This window comes from Somniosus microcephalus, unplaced genomic scaffold (assembly GCF_052327205.1).
Source record: "Somniosus microcephalus isolate GS21.2 unplaced genomic scaffold, FLI_Smic_1.0 unresolved_chr9, whole genome shotgun sequence".
Classification (NCBI taxonomy): Eukaryota; Metazoa; Chordata; class Chondrichthyes; order Squaliformes; family Somniosidae; genus Somniosus; species Somniosus microcephalus.
The window spans coordinates 31,276,220-31,298,952 of record NW_028225187.1 but is presented as its reverse complement, the minus strand read 5'-3'; the positions used below and the strand labels follow the sequence as shown (position 1 = coordinate 31,298,952).

Genomic DNA, 22,733 nt, shown 5'->3' with positions numbered 1-22,733 from the left:
GAGTACTTTTGAAGTGTAGTCACTGTAGGAAGAGTAGCAGTCAATTTTCACACACTGATGATGATAATGACCAGATAATCTGTTTATGTTATGTTGACTGAAGGACAAATATTGCCCAGGGCACCGGGGATAATCTCCCCGACGGGGCCTCGCTTTAACGTATCATCCGAAAGACGGCACCTCTGAAAATGCTGCACTCCCACAGCACTGCACTGGAGTTTGATCCCAGATTTTTTGCCCAAATCTCTGGAGTGCGACTTGAATGCACGAGCCTTCTGACTCAGAGTCGAGCATGCTGCTCACTGAGCCACGGCTGACACTAGTTGAGTGAGGGCAACAATGTATATTGAGTAAAAGGGGGTCATTGGAGTTGAGGTACAGATCACCCATTGTATAGTTGAATGAAAAATCAGCAGCCTCGAAGGGCTGAATGGGCTACTCCATTTCAAATGTTTCTATCATCATTTAAATCATCTTTAGCCTAATCAGCATCACAAGTTTTGACTGGGTGGCAAATGTTGCTCGTGAAGACAGTGCATGATCAAGCAACTGGCTGCAGAAATATTTTATCACGCCTCAGACCAGAGGAATCACACTACTAAGGCAACGCCTAATGCTGCAACCTTTTCAAAAATAATTGCAAAAAGGTCAATGATCAATGCAGATGTGTGTGCATTTCATTGTTTAGCATGTAGAACCTGGGCCTTTTGTCCAGCTAGGGTTCAATGAGGTGAATGATTCAAGTATTTAATTTGGCCAATTATTTTCACAAGGTGGATTTTATGTGCTGTGCAACAAATAAAACATGGGGGCGATTATAAGGCCAAGAACAGACAAGTTAAGAATTACTTATCATCATTTAAGATTTACCGCATTAAGCTGTAGAACTAGCTGTGGCTGACATGGTCCCGCAACTAATGTCATGTTATTAAAATAGATGAGGTTCTGCTAAAAGAGCCTGTGGTACACTAAAGATGCAAACCCCGTTATTTGTTCCTGTTTTCATCTCTTGTGGTGCATTGGCTAACCAGACAACAGAGCGCTGACATCAGCATCTCACAGCAAGGCAGTCTCAATGACATTTGACCGTAAGGAATCACTTCAGTCTAAATGCCAGTAAATTGCATCAGACATTAACATTAAAGATCTACAATTATAAATTTCGTTGCCAAAAGCCTTGAAGCCGTCAGTTTAGTTCAAGCTAAATCAAAGTAACTGTTATCTCTTCAGCTTTGTTAACTCCAGGTTTGGCAGCAGATATTAAATGAGCCTGAAATTCAAAATGGTGCCTGGTATGTTGCTCTCCCTTACACCAGTAATTTAAAAAATATAATCATAATGTTTGCTCATAGGTGAGTGAAAAAAAACTAATGCTCTCGCTCTGTCCCTATCTGTGTGTCTCTCGCTCTGCCTCTCTCTCTTTCGCTCTCTCTCACGGAATCTTTAGCCCACCGCCTCCCTGAATGTTTGCCTTCTGCTTGTCTGTCTCTGGCTCTCTCTGTCTGTCCCTTGCTGAATCTTTCTCTGTCACACTTTCCCGGTCTTCATCTGTTTGCCTCTATAACTCTCGGTCTCACTCTCTCTTTGACTTGCCTTATATGTCAGTGTAACTGTCTGCATGTCACTCTCTGTTGCTCTCTCTCTGTCGATTTGACGCTCTCTCTCTCTCATTGGCTATCTGTGCCACTGCATGTGGTTCCATTATACCTGTGTGTCTAACTATGTGTCTGTACCTCCTTGTCTCTCCCTCATGTTCTCTCTCTCTCTCTGCCTCTTGTTGTGTGTCTCTCTCTCTCAGTCATCTGTGTCCATGACTTGAGGTATCTCTGTGACTCTGTCTCTCTCGTGTGTTAATCTTCCTCTTTCACTCTGACTCATTGACTCCATCTCTCTCTCTTTGACTCTATCTCTGTCTCGGTCTCTCTCTGCATTTTTCGTTATCTGCTTGTGTGTGTGTGTTTGTGTCTGTGTGAAAGTTTGTCCCTCTCTATCTCTCTATAAATCTATCTTTATCCCAGTCTCTCTATAGCAGATGTTAAACAAGAAGCCAGCCTGTGCCACACAAAACCATGAAGCAATGCTTTAGACCAAGATTAACAGCTAGCCACAGAAACCAAGCACTGCAAAGCTCACCACATTTATTAATAGCATTTAGTAAGAGTGAAACAATTGGGACAATGCCGACACTTCATATGAAGTGCATAAGCTGTTAATTCCTACTTATAAACAAAACTAAAAGAATTAGACATTTGAAAGCTGTTTCTGCAGGTGAGGCTAATTGGTAAAGCAAAAATATTATGCTGTTTAGAAGCAACCTGTTATAGTAAAGTGGATCTCTTTAGATGAGCAGAAAGATCCTGTTACCCTGACTAATCAAACTCAGCATTGTTGCACTAAATTCAGATTAAAATTGAAACATAGTAATGACATTTCAACGCATTTTAAATAAATGTCTTACTTTCAGAAACTGTCAATATCAATTTAGTGCGTCGCTGCCTTTTACAGAATGAGCCTTATTAATCTGATTGTGGGTCCGGGGTGAATGACGCAGATTTTCAAAGGCACTAGTGATATTTGAGATTCCCTTACAGAGGATCAGAAGGCGACAGATGTTCTTCATTTAGAAAGCGGGGGCTCCAAGCAAAAGCTCCATTCCATCTGTGAAACCGCTCGCTTCGGTTCAGCTGTTTTCAGTTCATTTTAACTGAAAAGTGAGGTCATAGAATCATACAGCACAAAAGGAGGCCATTCGGCCCTTGGTGCCTGTGCCGGATCTTCGAAAGCACTTGCTAACTGATCCCACTCCCCTGCCCTTTCCCCAAATCATTGCATTTTTCCACTTTGCAGACAGTCACTCGCCTTCGAGAGAGCCAAGCCAATTTTTAAGAACTCATGGATCATAATTTTTTTTTTTTTCAATGCAGCCTCTATTTAGTCAGGTGTGGGTGAACATTTGCACTGAGAGCCAGAACAGATCGATTCCGTCAAACACAGAACAATCTATTCCCAAGCGCATTGCTCCGCTTCCCACTCCTGTTCCCGACAAATGTACCCGCCCACATTCAGCCGCTGACACTGTTCTACTTCTTCAGTACCAAACGCCCACACGCGCAGATCCCGAGTCTGTACTTATGGGGAATGAGGAGACAGCGGCTGGAGCGAGTTCCCTGGGAGCACTCTGCAGCTGTGGAGCTCACTGCCCATGCACCAGTCGACTGCGCACTGAGATCAGTGTGACTTCTGACCACATTGGAGAAAAGGGGAACTTAAACCGTGATGACGAGTTCACCCTAACGTTGAAACGTGAAATGAGCCCTGGCAGTTTTAAAATACATTCTTATCAGAAGCGAACAGTTGGAATACAGGCCGGAGACATCTCTGGAAACTGTTTTGAACATGATTTATTGTAAGCGCATCTTGTACCGTTAACACATAGACTGGACTGATCTGTGGCCCCAGGCTGAAGGCTTGTTATTTTCACGGGTTTACGGAAGCGGTCAGACCCGCTCTGTGTCTGAGGCCTGGCACAACGGTTGAGAGGGAACCGAGGTGAAGGGCTGCAACTAATGTGAGCTGTGACCACTGAACGTGTTTCACACTGGCACCATTAACCATTAAAGTCCCGAGAGTTTAACCCGGTGTTTTACAAAGAGGCGATTCAACTCACAAATTACTGAAGCCTAAACACAGGCTTATCAGGTGTATCTGCTTTAGCTGCCCAATCTCGTCCCAGCATCCGGCTCACTCCAGGTAACCGTTAACTTGGCTCTACAGAGCCAATATTCTAATTATAATTTAACGTTAATTTTTGCACTCTAGATAAGTTTAGCCATCTAATTGCAGACATGCAGGGCAATGGAATATCTTACACATTCAGTGCTGACTGTGTTTAAAAAATGTGTCCATTCAAGTTGTTATTGTGGTGGTGTAACATTCTAATTACTGAGTATGTGTTGTATGAATCTATTAACCATATCAGTGTCCTACTGGCATGGGTATATAATTTTATAGAAGCATGGGATAGTACAGCACAGAAGGAGGCCATTCGGTCCATCGAATCTGCACCGGCTCTTTCAAGGTACCACAGCACCGCTTATGCCCCATATCCCTGAAGTTTGTTTCTCCTACCAGTATTTATCCAATTCCCTATTGAAGGCTGCTATTGAATCTGCATCCACCACTCTATTGGGCAATGAATTCAATATCATAACCACTCGTTGCATTAAAATAATTTTTCCTCATGTTGCGTCTGTTTTTATGCCAATCAACTTAATTCTCTCCCCCCTGGTTATCGATCCTTCAGTCATTGGAAAGATTTTCAATTATTTAATCTACATAAACATTTCATGATTTTAAATACCTTTATCAAATCTCCTCTTAGCCTTTTCTGCTCTATGGAGAACAACCCCAGCTACTGTAGTCTATCCACGTAACTGTAAACCCTGATCCCGGGAACCATTCTAATAAATCTCTTCTGCACCCTCTCTAAATTGCCCTATAAGTTTGGGTACAGTCCCAATATTGACCCTCTCCGCTGCATCTCTATTAGTTCCTGCTCTCATACTGGCATCAACCCTGTCCATTGCTGGTTCTCAAATTATACTTCAGATGTCCAAGTCTTTGGATGTTGATAATAACTTTCATCCCCAACCTGCCTGCAAGTCATTCACACCATCAGCTTCTATTTTATTTTGATAATTCGTGTCCCTGAGCAGGCTGGCTGTGAATCAATAATTGTACTCCTGTCCCAAGCATTACCAGAATATCGGTTGTCTAACAACAATCTAAATAGTAATGATTATAACACTTACTCAGTTTTGTTATCCTGTATTTAAAAAGTTATATTTTTACTAATATGTTATAAACCAATTAAATCTTGTCCATGTCGCTTTGTCTGGATTTTAACTGCAAAGGATAATACCATTGTTCCAGTCTGTAAAATGCAGTCTGTCAGCGAATCTTCAGTTCTCCTCGACATTCAGTCACAAAATACTATCCTCCCCAGTCTTTCTTCAAGGCACTAAAATGCCATGTGTCGAGCACCAATCCTGCCTGCCTCAGTCTGTGGCGAAACTATTATGCTGTGAATCATTTACACCACATCAAACTGTGAGTAGCTTTTAAATATGCTTCAATATCATTGTCCTCACTAATCAATGATGCTGCCTGCACTTATGCTGTCATCCATCTGAAATTGTGTTTGTACCCAATGTATCAGTAAATCACCTGTACCGCTGTCGACTTCCTTTAAGTCACATACTGTGCTTGGACTAACTGCAGCAACATTTTCATACACAGCAGCGTTAAACATGCAAGAGTCCCCCCCTCCACCCCTCCATCACTTTCAGTGAGTCAAGTCACGGGTGATACAGGTCAGGTTAATAAACAAGTGTATCAGACCCGGCGCTCATGTTCAAACTATCCAACACGGCATCTCCACACTCAGATTTATTTCAAAAATTCGCACTTCTTCACCCTTTCAACCAGAGATTCGTCCCCTTCCCCAGTCTGTTCAACAATAACCAACGTAGCTATTTCATGTTCAGGCTTACTAATAGTTAATCATTCATCTAATTAGTTATCTTATAAGAAAGACGATTCATGTTACAGATCAGTCAGAATATTCCCTTCCTAAGATATTGATTCCACCTGCCATTGAAAAGCAGAATGCGCTCAGTACTGTGTTGTTCATTCAGTAATGGGGAACAGACTTCAGACGGGTACGTTACCATCTCCTGATCATATGTGTTGCAATAGTAATTGCGATTATTTTTATATTGGAAGAGCCCACTGTGCTTACAATCAGCCAATCAGTTTTCTCCGAATGCCATGAGAAATGTTGGAATATCCCGTCACTGAAAGAGGGCAGCCAGCAGAGAATCATTCCAGTTAAAATTATTTATTCAGCTGCCAAAATAGAGTGCCAAGTTTACATAAAGCCAATCAGCTATTACGTGAAAATATCGAGGCCCGAACCTAACTGATCAGGAGCTGAAATGATACAGCCAAGTTAAAATCGGCCAATCGGTGTGCTCCAACGTCAATATGTTATATTCAAGGAAACATAGCACTGAAATAAATTGTCCTGCAGAGAATTATTAGGGTAACAAATATTCGGAATGCTTCAGAAAGAATAGCTTCAGGGCTGTAGAGAGGGCTTTAAACTAATAAGTGGTGGGGGGGAGGTTTCTAGAGAGCAAATAATAAAAATGACAACGGAGAAGGTCATAGACCTAGGTAACAGTAGGGGAATTAAAAATCAGAGCGTGTCAGGAAGGGACAGAAGGTATGGAGTAAAATGTAAAGTAGTAAAAGGGGAAAAAGCAAGGACTAAGTATATAAAACATATTTGAAAGTTCTTTATCTGAATGCACGTAGCATTCGTAACGCAATGGACGAGTTAACGGCACAAATAACTACATATGGGTATGATCTTGTGGCCATTAGAGAAACATGGCTGCAGGTTGACCATGACTGGGAATTAAACATACCAGGGTATTTAACAATCAGGAAGGACAGGCAGGAAGGAAGGGGATGTGAGGTGGCTATGTTAATAAAGGAAGGAATCACTAATACAGAGAAATGATATTGGGTCAAAGGATCAGGATTGTGAGATAAGGAATAATAAGGGGAAGAAAACACTAGTGGGCATAGTCTATAGGCTTCCTAAAAGTTGCAAATCTGTTGGACGGAGTATTAATCAGGAACTAGTTGGGGCTTGGAATAAGGGAACAGCTATAATTATGGGGGATTCTAACTATCATATTAACTGGACAAATCAAATTGGGCAGGGCAGCCTTGAGGAAGAGTTTATTGAGTGCATTAGGGATGGGTTTCTTGAGCAGTATGCAACTGAACCGACCAGGGGGCAAGCAACCTTATATCTGGTCCTGTTTAATGAGTCAGGATTAATTAAAAATGTCCTAGTAAAGGATCCCCTTGTAATGAGTGACCATAACATGGTTGAATTCCATATTCAATTAGAGGGCGAGAAGGTTGGATCTCAAACAAGCGTTCTGAGCTTGAATTAAGGAGACTATGAAGTTATGAGTGTGGAATTGATTAGAGTGGACTGGGAAAATAGATTAAAGGGTAAGACGGTACATGAGCAGTGGTGTACATTTAAGGAGTTATTTTACAACTTTCAAAAAATATATATTCCACTGAGGAAAAAAGGGTGTAAAAGAAATGACAGCCATCTGTGGCTAAGTAAAGTAATTAAGTAAAGTATCCATCTAAAAACAAGGGCATATAAGGTAGCCAAATCTAGTGGGAGGATAGAAGATTGTGAAGTCTTCAAAAGACAGTAAAAAATATCTAAAAAATTGATTAAGAAAGGGAAGATAGATTATGAAAGTAAATTAAATAAAATATAAAAACAGATAGCAAGAGTTTCTATAGTTATATAAAAAGTTAAAGGGTGGTTAAAGTAAATGTTGGTCCCTTAGAGGATGAGACTCAAGGCGGATAAATCCCCTGGGCCTGATGGCTTACATCCTAGGGTCTTGAGGGAAGTGGCGGTAGGGGTTGTGGATGCATTGGTAATAATTTTCCAAAACTCCCTGTATTCAAAGGTCCTGGCAGATTGGAAAACTGCTAATGTAACACCCTTATTTAAAAAGGGTAGTAGGCAGAAGGCTGGAAACTATAGACCAGTTAGCCCAACATCTGTGGTTGGTAAAATTTTGGAGTCCATTAATAAGGAGACAGTAACGGGACATTTGGATAAACATAATTTAATAGGACAAAGTCAGCATGCTTTTATGAAGGGGAAGTCATGTTTGACAAATTTGCTTTAGTTTTTTGAGGACGTAACATACAGGGTGATTAAAGGGGATCGAGTGGAAGTAGTGTATTTAGACTTCCAAAAGGCAATTGACAAGGTGCCACACAAAAGATTATTGCTCAAGATAAAAAATCATGGAATTGGGGTAATAGTCTGGCATGGATGGAGGATTGGTTATCTAACAGAAAGCAGAGAGTTGGGATAAATGGTTAATTCTCAGACTGGCAATCAGTAACTAGTGGTGTTCAGCAGGGGTCAGAGATGGGTCCTCAACTCTTTACAATCTATATTAACGATTTGGAGGAGGGGACCGAGTGTAACATAGCAAAGTTTGCAGAAGATGTAAAGATGGGAGGGAAAGTAGTGAGTGTGGAGGACATAAAAAACCTGCAAAGGAACATAGACAGGCTAATAAGTGGGCAGAGATTTGGCAGATGGAATACAATATTGGAAAGTGTGAGGTTATGCACTTTGGCAGGAAAAATCATAGAGCAAGTTATTATCTTAATGGCAAGAAACTGGAAAGTACTGCAGTACAAAGGGAACTGGGGGTCCTGGTGCATGAAACTCCAAATGTTAGTATGCAGGTGCAGCAGGTGATCATGGAATTGGGGAAATAGTCTGGCATGGGTGGCCAATGGAATGTTGGCCTTTATTGCTAGGGGGATAAAATATAAGAACAGGGAGGTATTGCTGCAGTTATGCACGGTATTGGTGAGACCGCACCTGGAATACTGCATACAGTTTTGGTGTCGATACTTAAGAAAATACATACTTGCTCTCGAGGCAGTACAAAGAAGGTTCACTCGGTTAATCCCGGGGATGAGGGGGTGGACATATGAGGAGTGGTTGAGTATATTGGGACTCTACTCATTTGAGTTCAGAAGAATGAGTGGCGATCTTATTGAAACATATAAGATTGTGAAGGGGCTTGATCGGGTGGATGCGGTGAGGATGTTCCCAATGATGGGTGAAACTAGAACTAGGGGGCATAATCTTAGAATAAGAAACTGCACTTTCAAAACTGAGATGAGGAGAAACTTCTTCACACAGAGGGTAGTAGGTCTGTGGAACTTGCTGCCCCAGAAAGCTGTGGAAGCTACATCATTAAATAAATTTAAAACAGGAAATGACAGTTTCCGAGAAGTAAAGGGAATTAGGGGTTACGGGGAGCGGGCAGGAAATTGGACATGAGTCTAGGTTCGGATCGGTCATGGCTCTGTGGGTGGCGGAGTGGGCCCAGGGACCGTGTAGCCTGGTCCTGCTCCTACTTCTTGTGTTCTAATTCTGTGCTACATTTCAGGAGATGGTTCTATTCACAGGAATTAGTGGAGACCTCGGGAACAGGCTGCCAGCTAGGTGTCCTTCAAGAGTAAATTGGGCCTGTTGCTGGCTGGGGTGGAGATCACCTTTTACAGAAGGTAAGTACTGTAGGAATGACATGGACAGAGTGCTCTCCTGGACGAGTTTCGATCGCCTAGATAGGTCGGAGAGGAATTTCCCAGATTTTTTCTCCCAAATTGGCCATTGGGTTTTTTTATCTGGTTTTTCTCCTCTCCTTGTAGATCACATAGGTTCGGGTGGGATGGAGAGTGGAAGTAGATTTGAGGTTAGGATCAGATCAACCATGATCTAATTCAATGGCGGAGCAGGCTCGAGGGGCCGATTGGCCTACTCCTGCTCCTATTTCTTATGTTCTTATGAATAAGGCTTACACATGAAACTGTCCAGAACCTAATCCAATTCTTCAGTAGCTGAAATGATACATCCAGGTTTATAAGCAGACAATTAGTACCAATACAGAAACTCCAGGCGAAATCAATCAATCAGAAGATGTCCCGAAACATCTGGGAGGTAAGCAGTTATTAATCTGGCGTATACAAGCGAAATGTCCAAGCGATCGAAAGTCATTTAGGTCAGAATGAAAATATTTCAGGCACAGTCAGGAAGCTAGTTTATCAAAAGTTTCATTAGATCATTGGCCTCATGGCATCTACATCCAGAAACAGATGCTGAAGTTATTCAACTTGGGCCCCTTATTCTCTGTGATGAGGCATCAACAGCTGTATACAGCAATGAAATGAATCAGGTTCTGTACATAGAGGCTCTTGTGAAGAAAAATCCAAATCGTGGTTGAATCGTGACGATTGACAGTTTTTGCTTTGAATGAACATCACGAACTGAGGTGCTCCCCAGCAATATCGTTCTTTAGTTACTTGTAGGAATAACATGCTTGCTTCAACTATTGCCTTCAGAATTTTCTGTAGATTCCTGTAGACTCCGAACATCTGTATTTATCTTCTTGGTGCTCAGGCTCTCGATTGCCTTCCAGTTGCTGATGATTCATGTCACATGGGCCTCGTTACAGTCAGAAGATTCAAACTTTCCATGAAAGGAAGTTAACATTCTATCAATGCAAAATTCTCTATTGTATTGCACATTTTGAGTCCATTTCTGTTACTCGTTTGATATGTTTTCACAAGGAATTAATTATCAGATCGAATATAAAGATTAAGAAAAAGATATCTAAGGACAGTAAGATCACTTTTATTTCGTTCGACCGAGTGGTGGAGAAGGAAATCCATCTCGGCTCTTAAGAGTATCCAAGTAAATTAACTGCAATATTAGTATAACTTAACTTTGATTCTTTACATAAGGCACAATTTTATTCTGTAGAGAGCCATCATATTTCACTCAGGATTTACACAGTTTCGCAAGCAACAGGTGTCCATAAGAGTATGACTGTAATATCAGAGATTAATGACGGTTTAGAGAAAGAGATAGGGAGTAGAGATTTTAGACAGAGGTAGAGATAGAGACAGAGATAGTGATAGTGATAGAGATAAAGATAGAGATAGAATATAGAGAAAGAGGGATATAAATCGAAATAGATATTGATAGGCACAGAGACAGAGAGATGATTGAGACCGACATAAATTTGGAGTTACTGGTAGACAAATAACTAGAGCCAGTGATAGAGATACTAATAAATTATTTGATACAAATAGAGGTGCATAAACATATAGAAAGAGTCTGGCATAGACGTAGAGATAGGGGAGCTAGAGATCGATATCTAAATGGACATAGACAGAGAGAGATAGAGTTGTAACCAGCAAGACAGAGTGATCAATAGAGATAGATACAAATAGATAGATAGAGAGAGAGATGGAGCGATGGAAAGCAAGATAAATGTAAAGAAATATAGTGAGGCATGATGATAGATTGCGAGAGACTGGGATATACGTAGAGATAGAGAGATGGAGGTGGATAAAGAAGTAGAGATATAAAGATAGAGCTAGACATAGATATGGAGATAGGTAAAGACTGATTGATGGAGGTGGACATAGAGATCAACATAGAGTTCGAGATAGGAATAGACATAGAGAGAGACATAGACATAGACACAGATATAGATGTAGACCAGCCATTGACATAGACTTTGAGATAATGTTAGAGATATAATAGGTCAATATCCAGACAGTGAAGAAGAAAACCTAACGCTAGATTGTGCTGAGTGTACGCAGAGAAGGAAATAGAAACTCTATGTGGTTTTTCCCAATGTCTCGTCGTAACGTTGGTGGAATTTCCGTGGAAAACTTGCAGAAAGGGTGATCTCTCTGGAGTTGTAGCCTAACTTCTGCCGAAGTGATAACGATATTGGAGAGAACTTCCGATGGAAATGTTACCCCAAACAATCTACGGTTCATCACATGCTGATCAGGTTGAACTTACCGGTGCTTTGAGCTGATCGCACACCTGCAGACTCGGAATTGTCTGCAGAATTCTCTTCACTTGGAGGTCTGTTTCTAGTTGCCTCCCTAAGTGCGGAAATGTTCACAGAGATTAAAGTTTAACAATAATCGTGGACAACGGAAATTTTACTTTCAAATAAGATGAAATAGTAGAATAAATATCAAAAACAAGCAAGCAGTTTACAAGAGACATAACCTTAAACTTGCAAGTCCACATCCATTGGACCAGTTGAAGAAGCTCAAGGTAGACAGGTTGCCGATCCGTGGCACTTTCCTCCCCAGGGGTCTAACGTCATTCTCTCAGCAGATCCTGAATTACCTCAGGTATTTTCCAGATTTCCATTATCATGACTCACTTTGGTAGAAATTGGTCCTTGAAGACACCGCAAAGCGAAATGTAGCGAATCGGCTGTCCATTTAGAAATCCTCTAGATCATTTTTGATCCATTGAAATTTATGGAAAATAAAATCGGTCGAGTCCAAAATGTGCAATAGATTCGTTAGTGCTCGCTGTGTGCTGCGGCCCCAAATTAAGTTATACTGATTATGGTTGAAGATTGTAACGTAGTAAGAGTGTCTCCTGGCGGGGGGTATATGATCCACATTACTGCTGGGCAGTAAGAAACAGCACTCGCCGGATTTTCATAGCTTCGAAATTGTTTCACAGGATAATCGGGCGCAATCTCAATTGGACGGCTGACCAGAAATGGCAGTTTATGCCCGAGCGGCAAGTTGGAAAGTTGAAGTTAATATTCACTTTTACCGTCCAGCAGAATATGGGTGGTAAAGGCTCAGCCGCTCGTTTTACACTCCAGCCGATTTTGGAAATGGAAAGTAGGCTGTGTGTAAAACTGGCCGGCCATCCCTTACCACCTGCTTTCAACTCCATTGGAAAAGCAAATTTGACCCATTGTGTCCTAAATGGAAGGGAGGATTCAATACCAAATAAAAGGAAGAATGTATCATTGATATTTGGGTATCAGTTTAAAAAAAAAAGTGGGTGCAGTGTTGAAAGTGAATTAGGAACTGTAGAGAATGTTGAGATATATCACCACCGTGTAACTTATAAATCACGGGAGATAACCTTAAAATTATAGTTGGTATTGGAGCATGTCCTTTGTTAAAAACATTTTTTCTATGATTTTTGTGCTAAAAATCACGTTGGAGGAAATCAAAGAGGAACCTGGTGGAGAGGTTCACACATCATTTACAGAACAGGCAGGATTTTCCTTGCACGCAGCTTAATGGAACAGGGAGCAAGTGGTTCTGCTTTCGGCAAGAGCTCCTTCCCAACCAAGCTTCCTTTCTGTGTTCTGCCCAGCAGATGTCCCACATCTGGCGCAGGGAGTACAGTGCTGGTATCATTTTAATAAAATAAACATTGATTCTTTTGTTGAATATAAAGGGCGTGTCACGAGCTTACATTCAAAACCAGGGCGATAGAGCCTTGAAAGGAGTTGGAGTATTGTGATAAAATTCAGTCTTGAAAGAATAATGCGAAGTTTAGCAATAATTATTTATGATTAAGAGGTTTTTGGGAAATGTGCATACAGATGTGTTTTATATGTGTTTATATCAAGCGGTTCTGCGTTCAGCAAGGGATACCTTCCAACTGAACATACGTTATGCTGTCAGCCCAGCAGATGTCCCACATCTGGCGCAGTGAGTACAGTGTTGATATCATTTTTATAAGAGAAACATATTAGACTCTTGATGAATGTAAAGGCAGGATCATTAGATTAGTTCCAAAACCAAGGGGACAGAGTGATGAAAGGAGTTGGAGTATTTTGAAAAAATTAGTCTTGAAAGAAGAATGAGAAGTTTTTTGAAATATTATTTATGATTATGACAGGATGGTGGAATGTGCTTAGAGATGCGTTTTAATACCGAAGCTCAAGAAGAGTGCCACAGTTACAAATTGAGGGCCACAGAAATCAAGAAAGATAACCGTAAATTTATAATTGGTATTGATGCAAGTTCATGGGGTATCAATGATTTTTCCTGCCATTTGTTTGTTAAGAATCATGTTGAAGGAATGCAAAGATGAGAATATGGTGGAGAGGTTAACACATCTTTTACAGAACATGCAGGATTTTCCTTTCACGGTACTTAATGGAACAGAAATCAAGCGTTTCTGCTTTCAGCAAGAGATCATTCCGACCAGATCTTCCTTTCTGTGCTCTGCCCAGCAGATGTCCCACATCTGGCGCAGTGAATACAATGTTGATATCTTTTTAATAAGAGAAACATACTAGACGCTTGTTGAATATAAAGGCTGGGTCACTAGATTAGTTACAAAACCAGGGAGATAAAGCCTTGAAAGGAGTTGGAGTAATTTAAAAAAAAATCAATCTTGAAAGAAGATGGAGAAGTTTTAAAAATTATTATTTATGATTATGACAGGATTGGGTAATGCGTATAGAGATGTGCTTCCATACCGAAGCTCTAGAAGAGTGCCACAGTTTCAAATTGAGGGCCACACAAGCGTATCGAAAGTTCAAGCAACATTCAGTCAGAGGTTAAAACACATGTGGAATGATGTCCAGCATAGGGGAGTCGGAAAATAAACAGCGACTGGATTCACAAGGGGACTAGATATTCCAAGCCAACAAACACTGTTCAAGCTGATCAATAGTAGAACTGTATCCAGAAAAGCTTGTTCAGTTAAATGGACCACTGCCTGAGATAGTCACTGTGTGAATGTTACTAAAATTAACTACATGCGCAATCGCCCTGCACACCAAATCCTAGAATGCTTCAGGTCCCTGTGATTTACATGAGGATTAAATTGGAGGATTAAAGAATAGTCCAGCTCACTGAGTGATTGAAGAGTTTGGGGTATAATTTCTTCTTGGGCGGTGGTGGAGAGCAGGGTTAAACGAAACTCCAACAGTTTTTACACTCCGCCCAATATTTGTTTACAAGTCACTGGAATCTAATCTGCGGACTGTAAAACGATTTGTAATCACCCCTTTTACTGTGCCACGCAGGGCGAATTTCACTCTGTTTAAGTTAGGAAGTTCAGGTACAACTGACATAACTTAGAAAATGATCACTCCTTATAGACTGCAGGGAGTGTAATCGTTTGAGTGCGAGCTACAGTAAAGGCTTATCGTCAATGGGGCAGATTTTCCAACTCGGTGCCCGGAATAAAAAGTGGTGTAGCAGAACAGACACGCGTTGTAGAAACCACATGTTTTTCAATCCCATTCAACTCAAATTAAATTAAAATATGGTGTTTTCTATAACAGGAGGCTGATCCGTAATGCCAGATTAAAGTTCAATGCAATTGATAAAATCTACCGCACAAGCATTTACCGCGTTTAGTTCAGCTATACAGAGACTGAGTATATTCAGGGATATAGCTATGGCTTATTCAGCTAAAAATTGCGTGGACTTACCCAAACGATTGTGAAATTCTTGAAGAATTTTCTGGATAAAACAGGAAGAGACCTACTTCAGCAAGTTGTACAATAAATATTGCTGTACAGGTGGATTTGTTTAACTGCAAACGTATTCATTCACATTAAATCTAAACTTTTACAAACGTGCATTAAATGACTTATTAATACAGAATCAATACAGAAAAGATATACAGAAACATGTAAGATATTACCATATACCGCGTTACAAATCCTTTAGGATGCATCGTCTCCTCACACTAACCACGAATGATGCTGCCACTTATTGTTCTACCCCTCGGCCACATGCATATCAATTCTGAACAGCACAAAGGGAAATAAAAACACTTAACTGGGCAAATTCGCCCCAGTCTTAAGCTCCTGTCTGTTCTGAGATCGTCATTTCAAATAACATTTTTCTTTTTCCAGCCCAGACTATCCCTCTTTTGCCCAAATAATATGGTTGCATTTTGAATGTCGCAACTGAATATAGAATACACTGAAGCCCTTCACGTGACTATAGAGCCAATCACCTGCCTGTAAAACATGACTCACCTTGTTTCTTGTTGGGACGATTGACGAGTACCAGTGCAATCAGGGCAGCAACAAGAAAAAGTGTAAAAACTGAGGCTCTGATCGCGGTTGTGTGAATCTGCACTGGAATAAAATAAACATATCCCATGAATAACATAATACGGTTTCAAGTATGTACGGATATATTCATTTATTTATACAGTGCATCTTAAACATATAGATAAGCCTTGTGCCAGAATGAAGAATCCCATTGTGTGCATGTGTTGGTAATTTAGTGGATGAAAGATGATAGATAATTGCAGTAAATTGTACTCACGTCTGACTGAAACTGAAACCTGATTGTTCAGTTTCTTCACCTCGCTGTGCAAAGTAGTTGCTTTACCAAGGTAAGTCCCCGAATCGTCAGGCCGTGATGTTTCCTTAATGTAATAGTTGTGGTCTGCCGCTGAACTGGAGCGAAATATTTCAACCAAACAGGCGAGTTTTAACTGTTGGCCCTCAAGTAACTTATCTGAGGAAGGATGTTCTCCTTATCTGAGGAAGGATGTTCTCGCCATGGAGGGAGTACAGCGCTGATTAACTGGACTGATACCTGGGATGACAGGAATGCCGTATGAGGAGTGATTGGGTCAATTGGGCTTATATTCACTGGAGTTTTGAAGAATGAGAGGGGATCTCAATAAAACGTATAAAATTCTAAAAGGACTCGACAGATTAGATGCAGGAAGGATGTTCCCGATAGTCGGGGAGTCCAGAACCAGGGGTCACAGTCTAAGGATAAGGGGTAAGCCATTTAGAACAGAGATGAGGAGGAATTTCTTCACCCAGAGAGTGGAGAACCTGTGGAATTCTCTACCACAAAAGGAAGTTGAGGCCAATTCATTAATTATTTTCAAGAAGGAGTTAGATATGTTGCTTAAGGCTAACAGGATCAAGGGATGTGGGTAGAAAGCAGGGACAGGGTACTGAATTTGGATGATCACCACGTGGACTGCAGCGGTTCAAGAAGGTGGCTCACCACTACCTTCTCAAGGGCAATTAGGGATGGCCAATTAAAGCAAATGTTGCCAGCGACGCCCAATCCCATATACAAATACAAAAGTATTAGCAGCTACGGTTAAGAGATGATGTTCTAAAATTTATAGCCCAAAAATTACTGCCGATGGTATTAAGATTTGAGTCGTCATTAACCTCTCCGTATAACTTCTCTCAATTTGTCAATTAAACAGACTGATCGGCCGTTTTAAATCTACAACTAACAGTTGCAGTTTGTAGACCAATACTTGATGCAATCAGATGACATTCTTGTTCTTTTTAGGCATTCACCTGTTTAATGTAAATGGCGCAGTGCCTCACTTCACACAGAAGAATGTCAAAGAAGATGTTACAACGTCCAAGCTATTGGCAAAAGCAGTGATTCCCGGACTGTTCTCACTGAGTCACTTGTTTCGTTCTGCCTCAGAGGTATTTATAATAACTCACCTAGCACTGCAACCGTAACAAAATCGCTGTGTAGAGGACGTCTGGTCGCTTCGTTTGAAACACCACAAATATAATCCCCTTGGGTGCTTTGGTTGACTTTACCGATTTGGTAAGTAATTTCGGTTAGGTTGGACTCCTCTCGGAAGAGTTCTTTATTTGGGCCTTTGTAGAATATGTAGGTAATCGGGGTAGAACCGTTGAACACTGAGCAGGTTAACGACGCTGTGTCACCTTCCAGTAACTCTTTACCAGGGCTGATTGCCAGTTCCGGTTTGGACACTGGGATTCCTGTAAATATAACCATTTGTCAATTACATTGCTTTTGTGGAATTTGTAGTATTACTTTCAAAGTGAAATAGGGCTCTCATCAAAATAAAGAGCCTCGTCATTTAGGTTACCACTCCAATCTTGGGCGCCCGTGCCCCTCTCCTACTTCAGCAGTCAGTGGAATTAATAGAGGAAAAACTGATTCTGGAACTGCAATGATTCCTATTGCAATCCACTAGTGGCCACCCTACTATCTCTGGCCTGGTACTGATTCCTACTAACTCTGCACTATTCCAGTACCATAAACACTATCTACCTAAATGCAATTGCATCTAACTCCACTGCTCCACTTGGCCAATCATTCTTTGTTCCAGCAATCCTCGAATAAAGAACGTTCTTCTAAGCTATCCTCCCGCTTATATTGATAATTATACATCAATGATCCCTCCTTCCTGTCTTCGCAATCAGAGTAAATACCATTCCCTTATCACCCTATCTCGGTCTTATCATGTAATAAACAGTAATGAAATAACTCTTAGCCATGGCTACTCCGGTAGTGTTCGTGCCAGTAGCTCAAGTCTATTCTGGTGAATAAGGTTTTCCATCCCTGGCGTCATCTGGTGAATCAACGCTTCCCGTTTTCTGTGATTTTACTGTTCTCTTTAAAATGGAAGGCAAGACATTGGACACAGTATCTGTGGCCTCACGAATGTGTTGTATAAACATGCTATTATTTCCTTTCCCCTGTTGTCTATGCGACAATAATTTAGTTATTTATGTATTCAGTGCATGTTGAACATATAGGTAAGGCCCTTACTTCACGGATCAATCCCCGTGTGCGAACCTGCTGGGAATTTTGTGGATGAAAGATGCTAAATTCTAACAGTAAATTGTACTCACGTCTGACTGAAACAGAAACCTGATTACTCAGTTTCTTCACCTCACTGTTCAAAGTACTTGCTTCACACTGGTAAACCCCCGAATCGTCCAGCAGTGATGTCTCCTTGATGTAATAGTTGTGGTCTGCCGCTGAATTGAGAGCTTGTTCATCTTTGAAAAATACATATCTCAAAGACGAACTGGAGCGAAATATTTCAGCCGAACATGCGAGATTTAACTGTTGGCCCTCAAATATTTGAGCTTCAGAATCAGCCCTCAATGTAGGTTTGGAGAAGAGCTCTATAAAAGAGTAAAAAATAGATTTACCAGCTGAAGCATCTCTCAAAGATTTATGAAAGTATTTGTTTGGATAACACAAGTTAATGATCAGAGCAATGAAATGCTGACAGCGGTTCAAAGAAAGAGCCGTTCAATAATCCTTGATTGCACTCGGTTTATAGGAAGATGCATTTTGGAACACCGACATCTGAACATACTCTCGTGGCTAGATTTGGGGAGAAGTTAACCCTTCCGTTAAAATGAATGGAGGAAACATCCTGCGGGTCCTGTGAGATTATCCCTCTTCAGCCCACCCCATTCCCCCCACTCAGATTTTGGACTCTGCTCTCCGCCCAGGCGATGCTTTATGCCCAAGTCTTAAATACTGAAACCTCATTGGTCATTGTTGCAGCACCTTCACATTTTAGGACATTCATGTTAAACGCTCAGCTATGGACAATGCAATTCTTTGAAAATCCACTGATGACACAGGATCGATAACACCCACTTGGTGTTCTGATTGCCTGCTCCTTTTAAAATGTAAAGATAGAGTTATGATTGGCAGATTCTAACTGAATGCAATCGAGAGGCCGGACATCAGAGGCTCAGCCTTCAATAGCCTCCGGCGTTTTGCCACCCCGTCATCCCCCTCTACTGAAATTGGAGGGGTGGAAATTCAAGTTTGTCTGGGGTGCAAAACCGGTAGTAGCTCATTGGCCATACTATCTACACACAGGTGAAATTCGATTTCCTTGTCTGCCAATTATCTACTGCACTCTCCAAGTTAAATTTTAGCACCGAGATTTCAGCTAGCAACGATTGCCGGGACTAGTAAGTGGTAAGGCACTGTCTGATTAAACACCGTGCTGTTCCTGACCAGGTTCTGCTCGTTGCTGATTCAGTCAGACAGAAACAGAGGAGGTAACTTGACCTTGGATCCATGGTGTAAAACGCGTGGTATCGAATCTTGCACCAATTGTACACCACGCACGATGTTCCTGTCCAATGATAATGATGCGACGCAAACACGGGAGGGACATATAATGGGAGGCAAATTCAGTATCGCCCATTCGACACTATTGCAGGAAGCTAATATTAGCCACTGGGAGTGGACACTGGTCTTCAAACGTTGCAGCTATTACAAGTGTGGGTTTCAGTAAATGTATGGATTTTTTATAGAACCAGGTGGCGCTTTGATTTAAACAGATCACATCCAAAATTGATTTATTATGTGATAAAGCTGGGAGTAAATCTTTTTCCACATTGGATCCCTCCCGTATATTTATTTATCTATAATCCCCTGAAGAATTCTTTAAATGAAAGATGAACAGTAATTACAGCTGGTTCTATTTACCTTCTACCGTAATGGAAACCTCATCACTCTGTTGTTATCACGGTGGTAGAAAGCATTTGCTCAACAAGGCTAAGTCACCGAGCCCTTCAAAGAAGCTGCCCCCATGTGCTTAGAGTTGATGTATGAATTCAACTGCAGAGCTTTGCCATTTTTGTGAAATGTGTATTGAAGCCTAATATTGAACAGCATTGTTTCAATAAAAAAATGAATTTTAACTGGTCTACCTCAAATATTTTAACTGCAGGCTCAGTCCTCAGTTTAGGTTTGGAGAAGAGTTCGGTGAAAACAGAATATGGATTGGGAGGTAAGAATTCATCTCATATAGTTAAACAAATAGCAGAGATTATTGATAACAAGAGCAAGGATATACCAAGAACCACCACGAGGTGCGACTGTACTAAATGGTAACCAGCAGCTGTATTGTGGAACACTCCAGTAGGCAGCATTACTATATTGTTATGGATTTCCACTCGCTGCTTTGTTTGCGGAGAACTTAATCTGCTTAATATATTCTGCTGATACAGGAACTCCACGCTGTGCAAGACTTATTCAAGTATGAATCCTTCAATAGAACTTTGCTCTTTTCGCTATTTTCGAGATCCACACATTCTTCTAAACTGTAGTGAACACAGGCCTAGTCGACCCAGTCTGTCCTCATACGACAGTCCTGCCATCCCGGCAACCAGTCTGGTGAACTTTCGCTGCACTCCCTCTATGTCAAGTACATCCTTTCTTAGGTAAGGAGACCAAAACTGCACACAGTACTCCAGGTGTTGTCTCACCAAGGCCCTCTATAACTGTAGAAAGACATCCTTGCTCCTGTACTCAAATCCTCTTGCAATGAATATCAACATACCACTTGCCTTCCTAACTGCTTGCTGTACCTGCATATTTGCTTTCAGTGTTTGGGGTACAAGGACACACAGGTCCCTTTATACATGAACATTTCCCAATCTATCACCATTTATTTAGTACTCTGCCTTTCTGTTTTTCCAACCGAAGTGGATAACTTCACATTTATCCACGTTATGCTGCATCTGCAATGGTTTTGCCCACTCACTCAACTTGTCTAAATCTCCTTGAAGACACTTTGCCTCCTAATAACAACTCACGATCCCACCTCGTGTCATTTCATCAGCAAACTTGGAAATATTATATTTGGTTCCCTCATCCAAATCATTGATATTTATTGTGAATAGCTGGTGCCCAAGCACTGATCCTTGCAAAACACCACTAGTCACCGCCTCCCACCCCGTATGTCATTGCAGAACAGAATGGTCGGAGTGTGCTCCATGCACTCTCCCATCAGATTTACTAGCGAAAGCATAAAAGCGACACAGAATAAGTACGCTTTCCATATATTTCCATATCATCATGAAATGGTAGATGCAGGAACCCTCACAACATTCAAGAAGCATTCAGATGAGCACTTGAAACGCAACAGCATACAAGGCTACGGACCAAGAGCTCGAAAATGGGATTAGAATAGATAGGGCTTGATGGCTGGCGTGTACACGATGGGCCGAAGGGCCTCTTTCTGTGCTGTATAACTCTATGACTATGAATAACACTGAATATTCCCTTCCAATCACAGAAAACGAAAATTGAAAACTATTCTCTGCTTCCTTGTCTCAGACAATTTCTTATCCACGCTGTCCGTACCCCTTAATCGCAATGATAACAATACGATTTTTGCGAACAAATCAGTTGTGTGGTACTTCATTAGGCATTTTTTGAAAGTCTATATACACGACAGTGAACTGCACTAATTTGATTAGCATTCCCTGTTACTTCAACAAAGAACTGTCTATCTATCCATCCATTTATTTACTCAGTTATGATTACTCGCTGCCAACCCACAGTTAAATGATCTAGCAGTTACACAGACAAATTTCTAGGTCGCTTTTTCTTTAATATATTGTGGTAGACATTAAACTTGGCGCCGAGGCTTAAAACTGGGGTTCTGATTGGCCGACCGTGAGAGAAACCGCCCACTTTACATTCCCACCGAATCAATGAAAATGATGACCGAAAGTTTCTCATAGGTGGCGAGTCCAGAACCACAGTTTTACGCACGGGCGAACAGCTGATAATTACTCCATTGCTGGATTGTTGTTGTCCTATAGATATAAATTGGAAGCGTTCATTCCACAAGTGGATTATTATCAATAAAGGACATTATTGTCATCATACCTTGTGTGGTCGCCTGATGAGTAATTTGCACTGCAAGAGAGAAGACAATGTAAAATATGTTTCATTATCTGAGACCATCTTCAAGTTTGACCTCAGCTGCTCAGCTGTAAGGCAGCTGAATAGAGGAAACACCCAGGGGTTGAAATTTGACTTCGGCAGGGACACAAAACAGGCGGAAACACATTTGCTGCCAGTCCATACATGCCACGAGGTATTCAGTTCAGTTGAAGTAAATGTAAAATATTAATATATCGAATGATGCCAATTGTCCCTCTCACAGACAAAGATAAATTGTTATTTTGTGGAAGTTCCCCATGGTCTGAGGACTATATGGAAAAGTTGCTGCCGGATGAAAGGAAACTGACAAATATTGAAATGTATCATTGTTCTGAGAGCCAATGAGTGTGATTGTTCTGTCAAGGAGAAGGGAATATTTCATTAAAATTGTTTATAGGCCATTTAGGATGGAAATCAGGAAGCACTTTTTCACACAATGTGTAGTGAGAAATTTCAACGCTCTTTACAAAAACCGCTGTGGATTTTGCGGGTAAATTGGTACTTCCAAGACGGAGATCGATAGATCTTCGTTAAAAAATGAAAGAAATAGTTGCATTCCTATAGCGCCTTTCAAGACCTCCGAACTTCCCAAAGCGTTTTAAAACCAATGAAGGACATTTAAAGTTTAGTCAGTGTAGGAAATGTGGCAGCCAATGTTCACACAATGATGTTGATAATGACCAGATTATCTGTTTTTGTCATGTTGATTGAGGGACAAATATTGCCCAGGGCACCAGGGATAAACACCC

At 41.1% G+C, this 22,733-nt stretch overlaps 1 protein-coding gene across 1 annotated transcript in view; it reads right to left on the bottom strand.

Annotated features, from left to right (window-relative positions):
• LOC147085022 (basement membrane-specific heparan sulfate proteoglycan core protein-like) overlaps positions 1-22,733 on the bottom strand; it is a 93,126-nt gene that overhangs the window by 68,407 nt on the left and 1,986 nt on the right. Inside the window, exons 2-6 of the mRNA XM_085979403.1 lie at positions 21,928-21,957; positions 18,123-18,401; positions 16,956-17,243; positions 15,495-15,596; positions 11,519-11,604 (exon numbers count right to left, since the gene is read on the bottom strand). Of these exons, the coding sequence (XP_085835529.1) occupies positions 11,519-11,604; positions 15,495-15,596; positions 16,956-17,243; positions 18,123-18,401; positions 21,928-21,957 (785 nt within the window). The remainder of the gene's footprint in view (positions 1-11,518; positions 11,605-15,494; positions 15,597-16,955; positions 17,244-18,122; positions 18,402-21,927; positions 21,958-22,733) is intronic.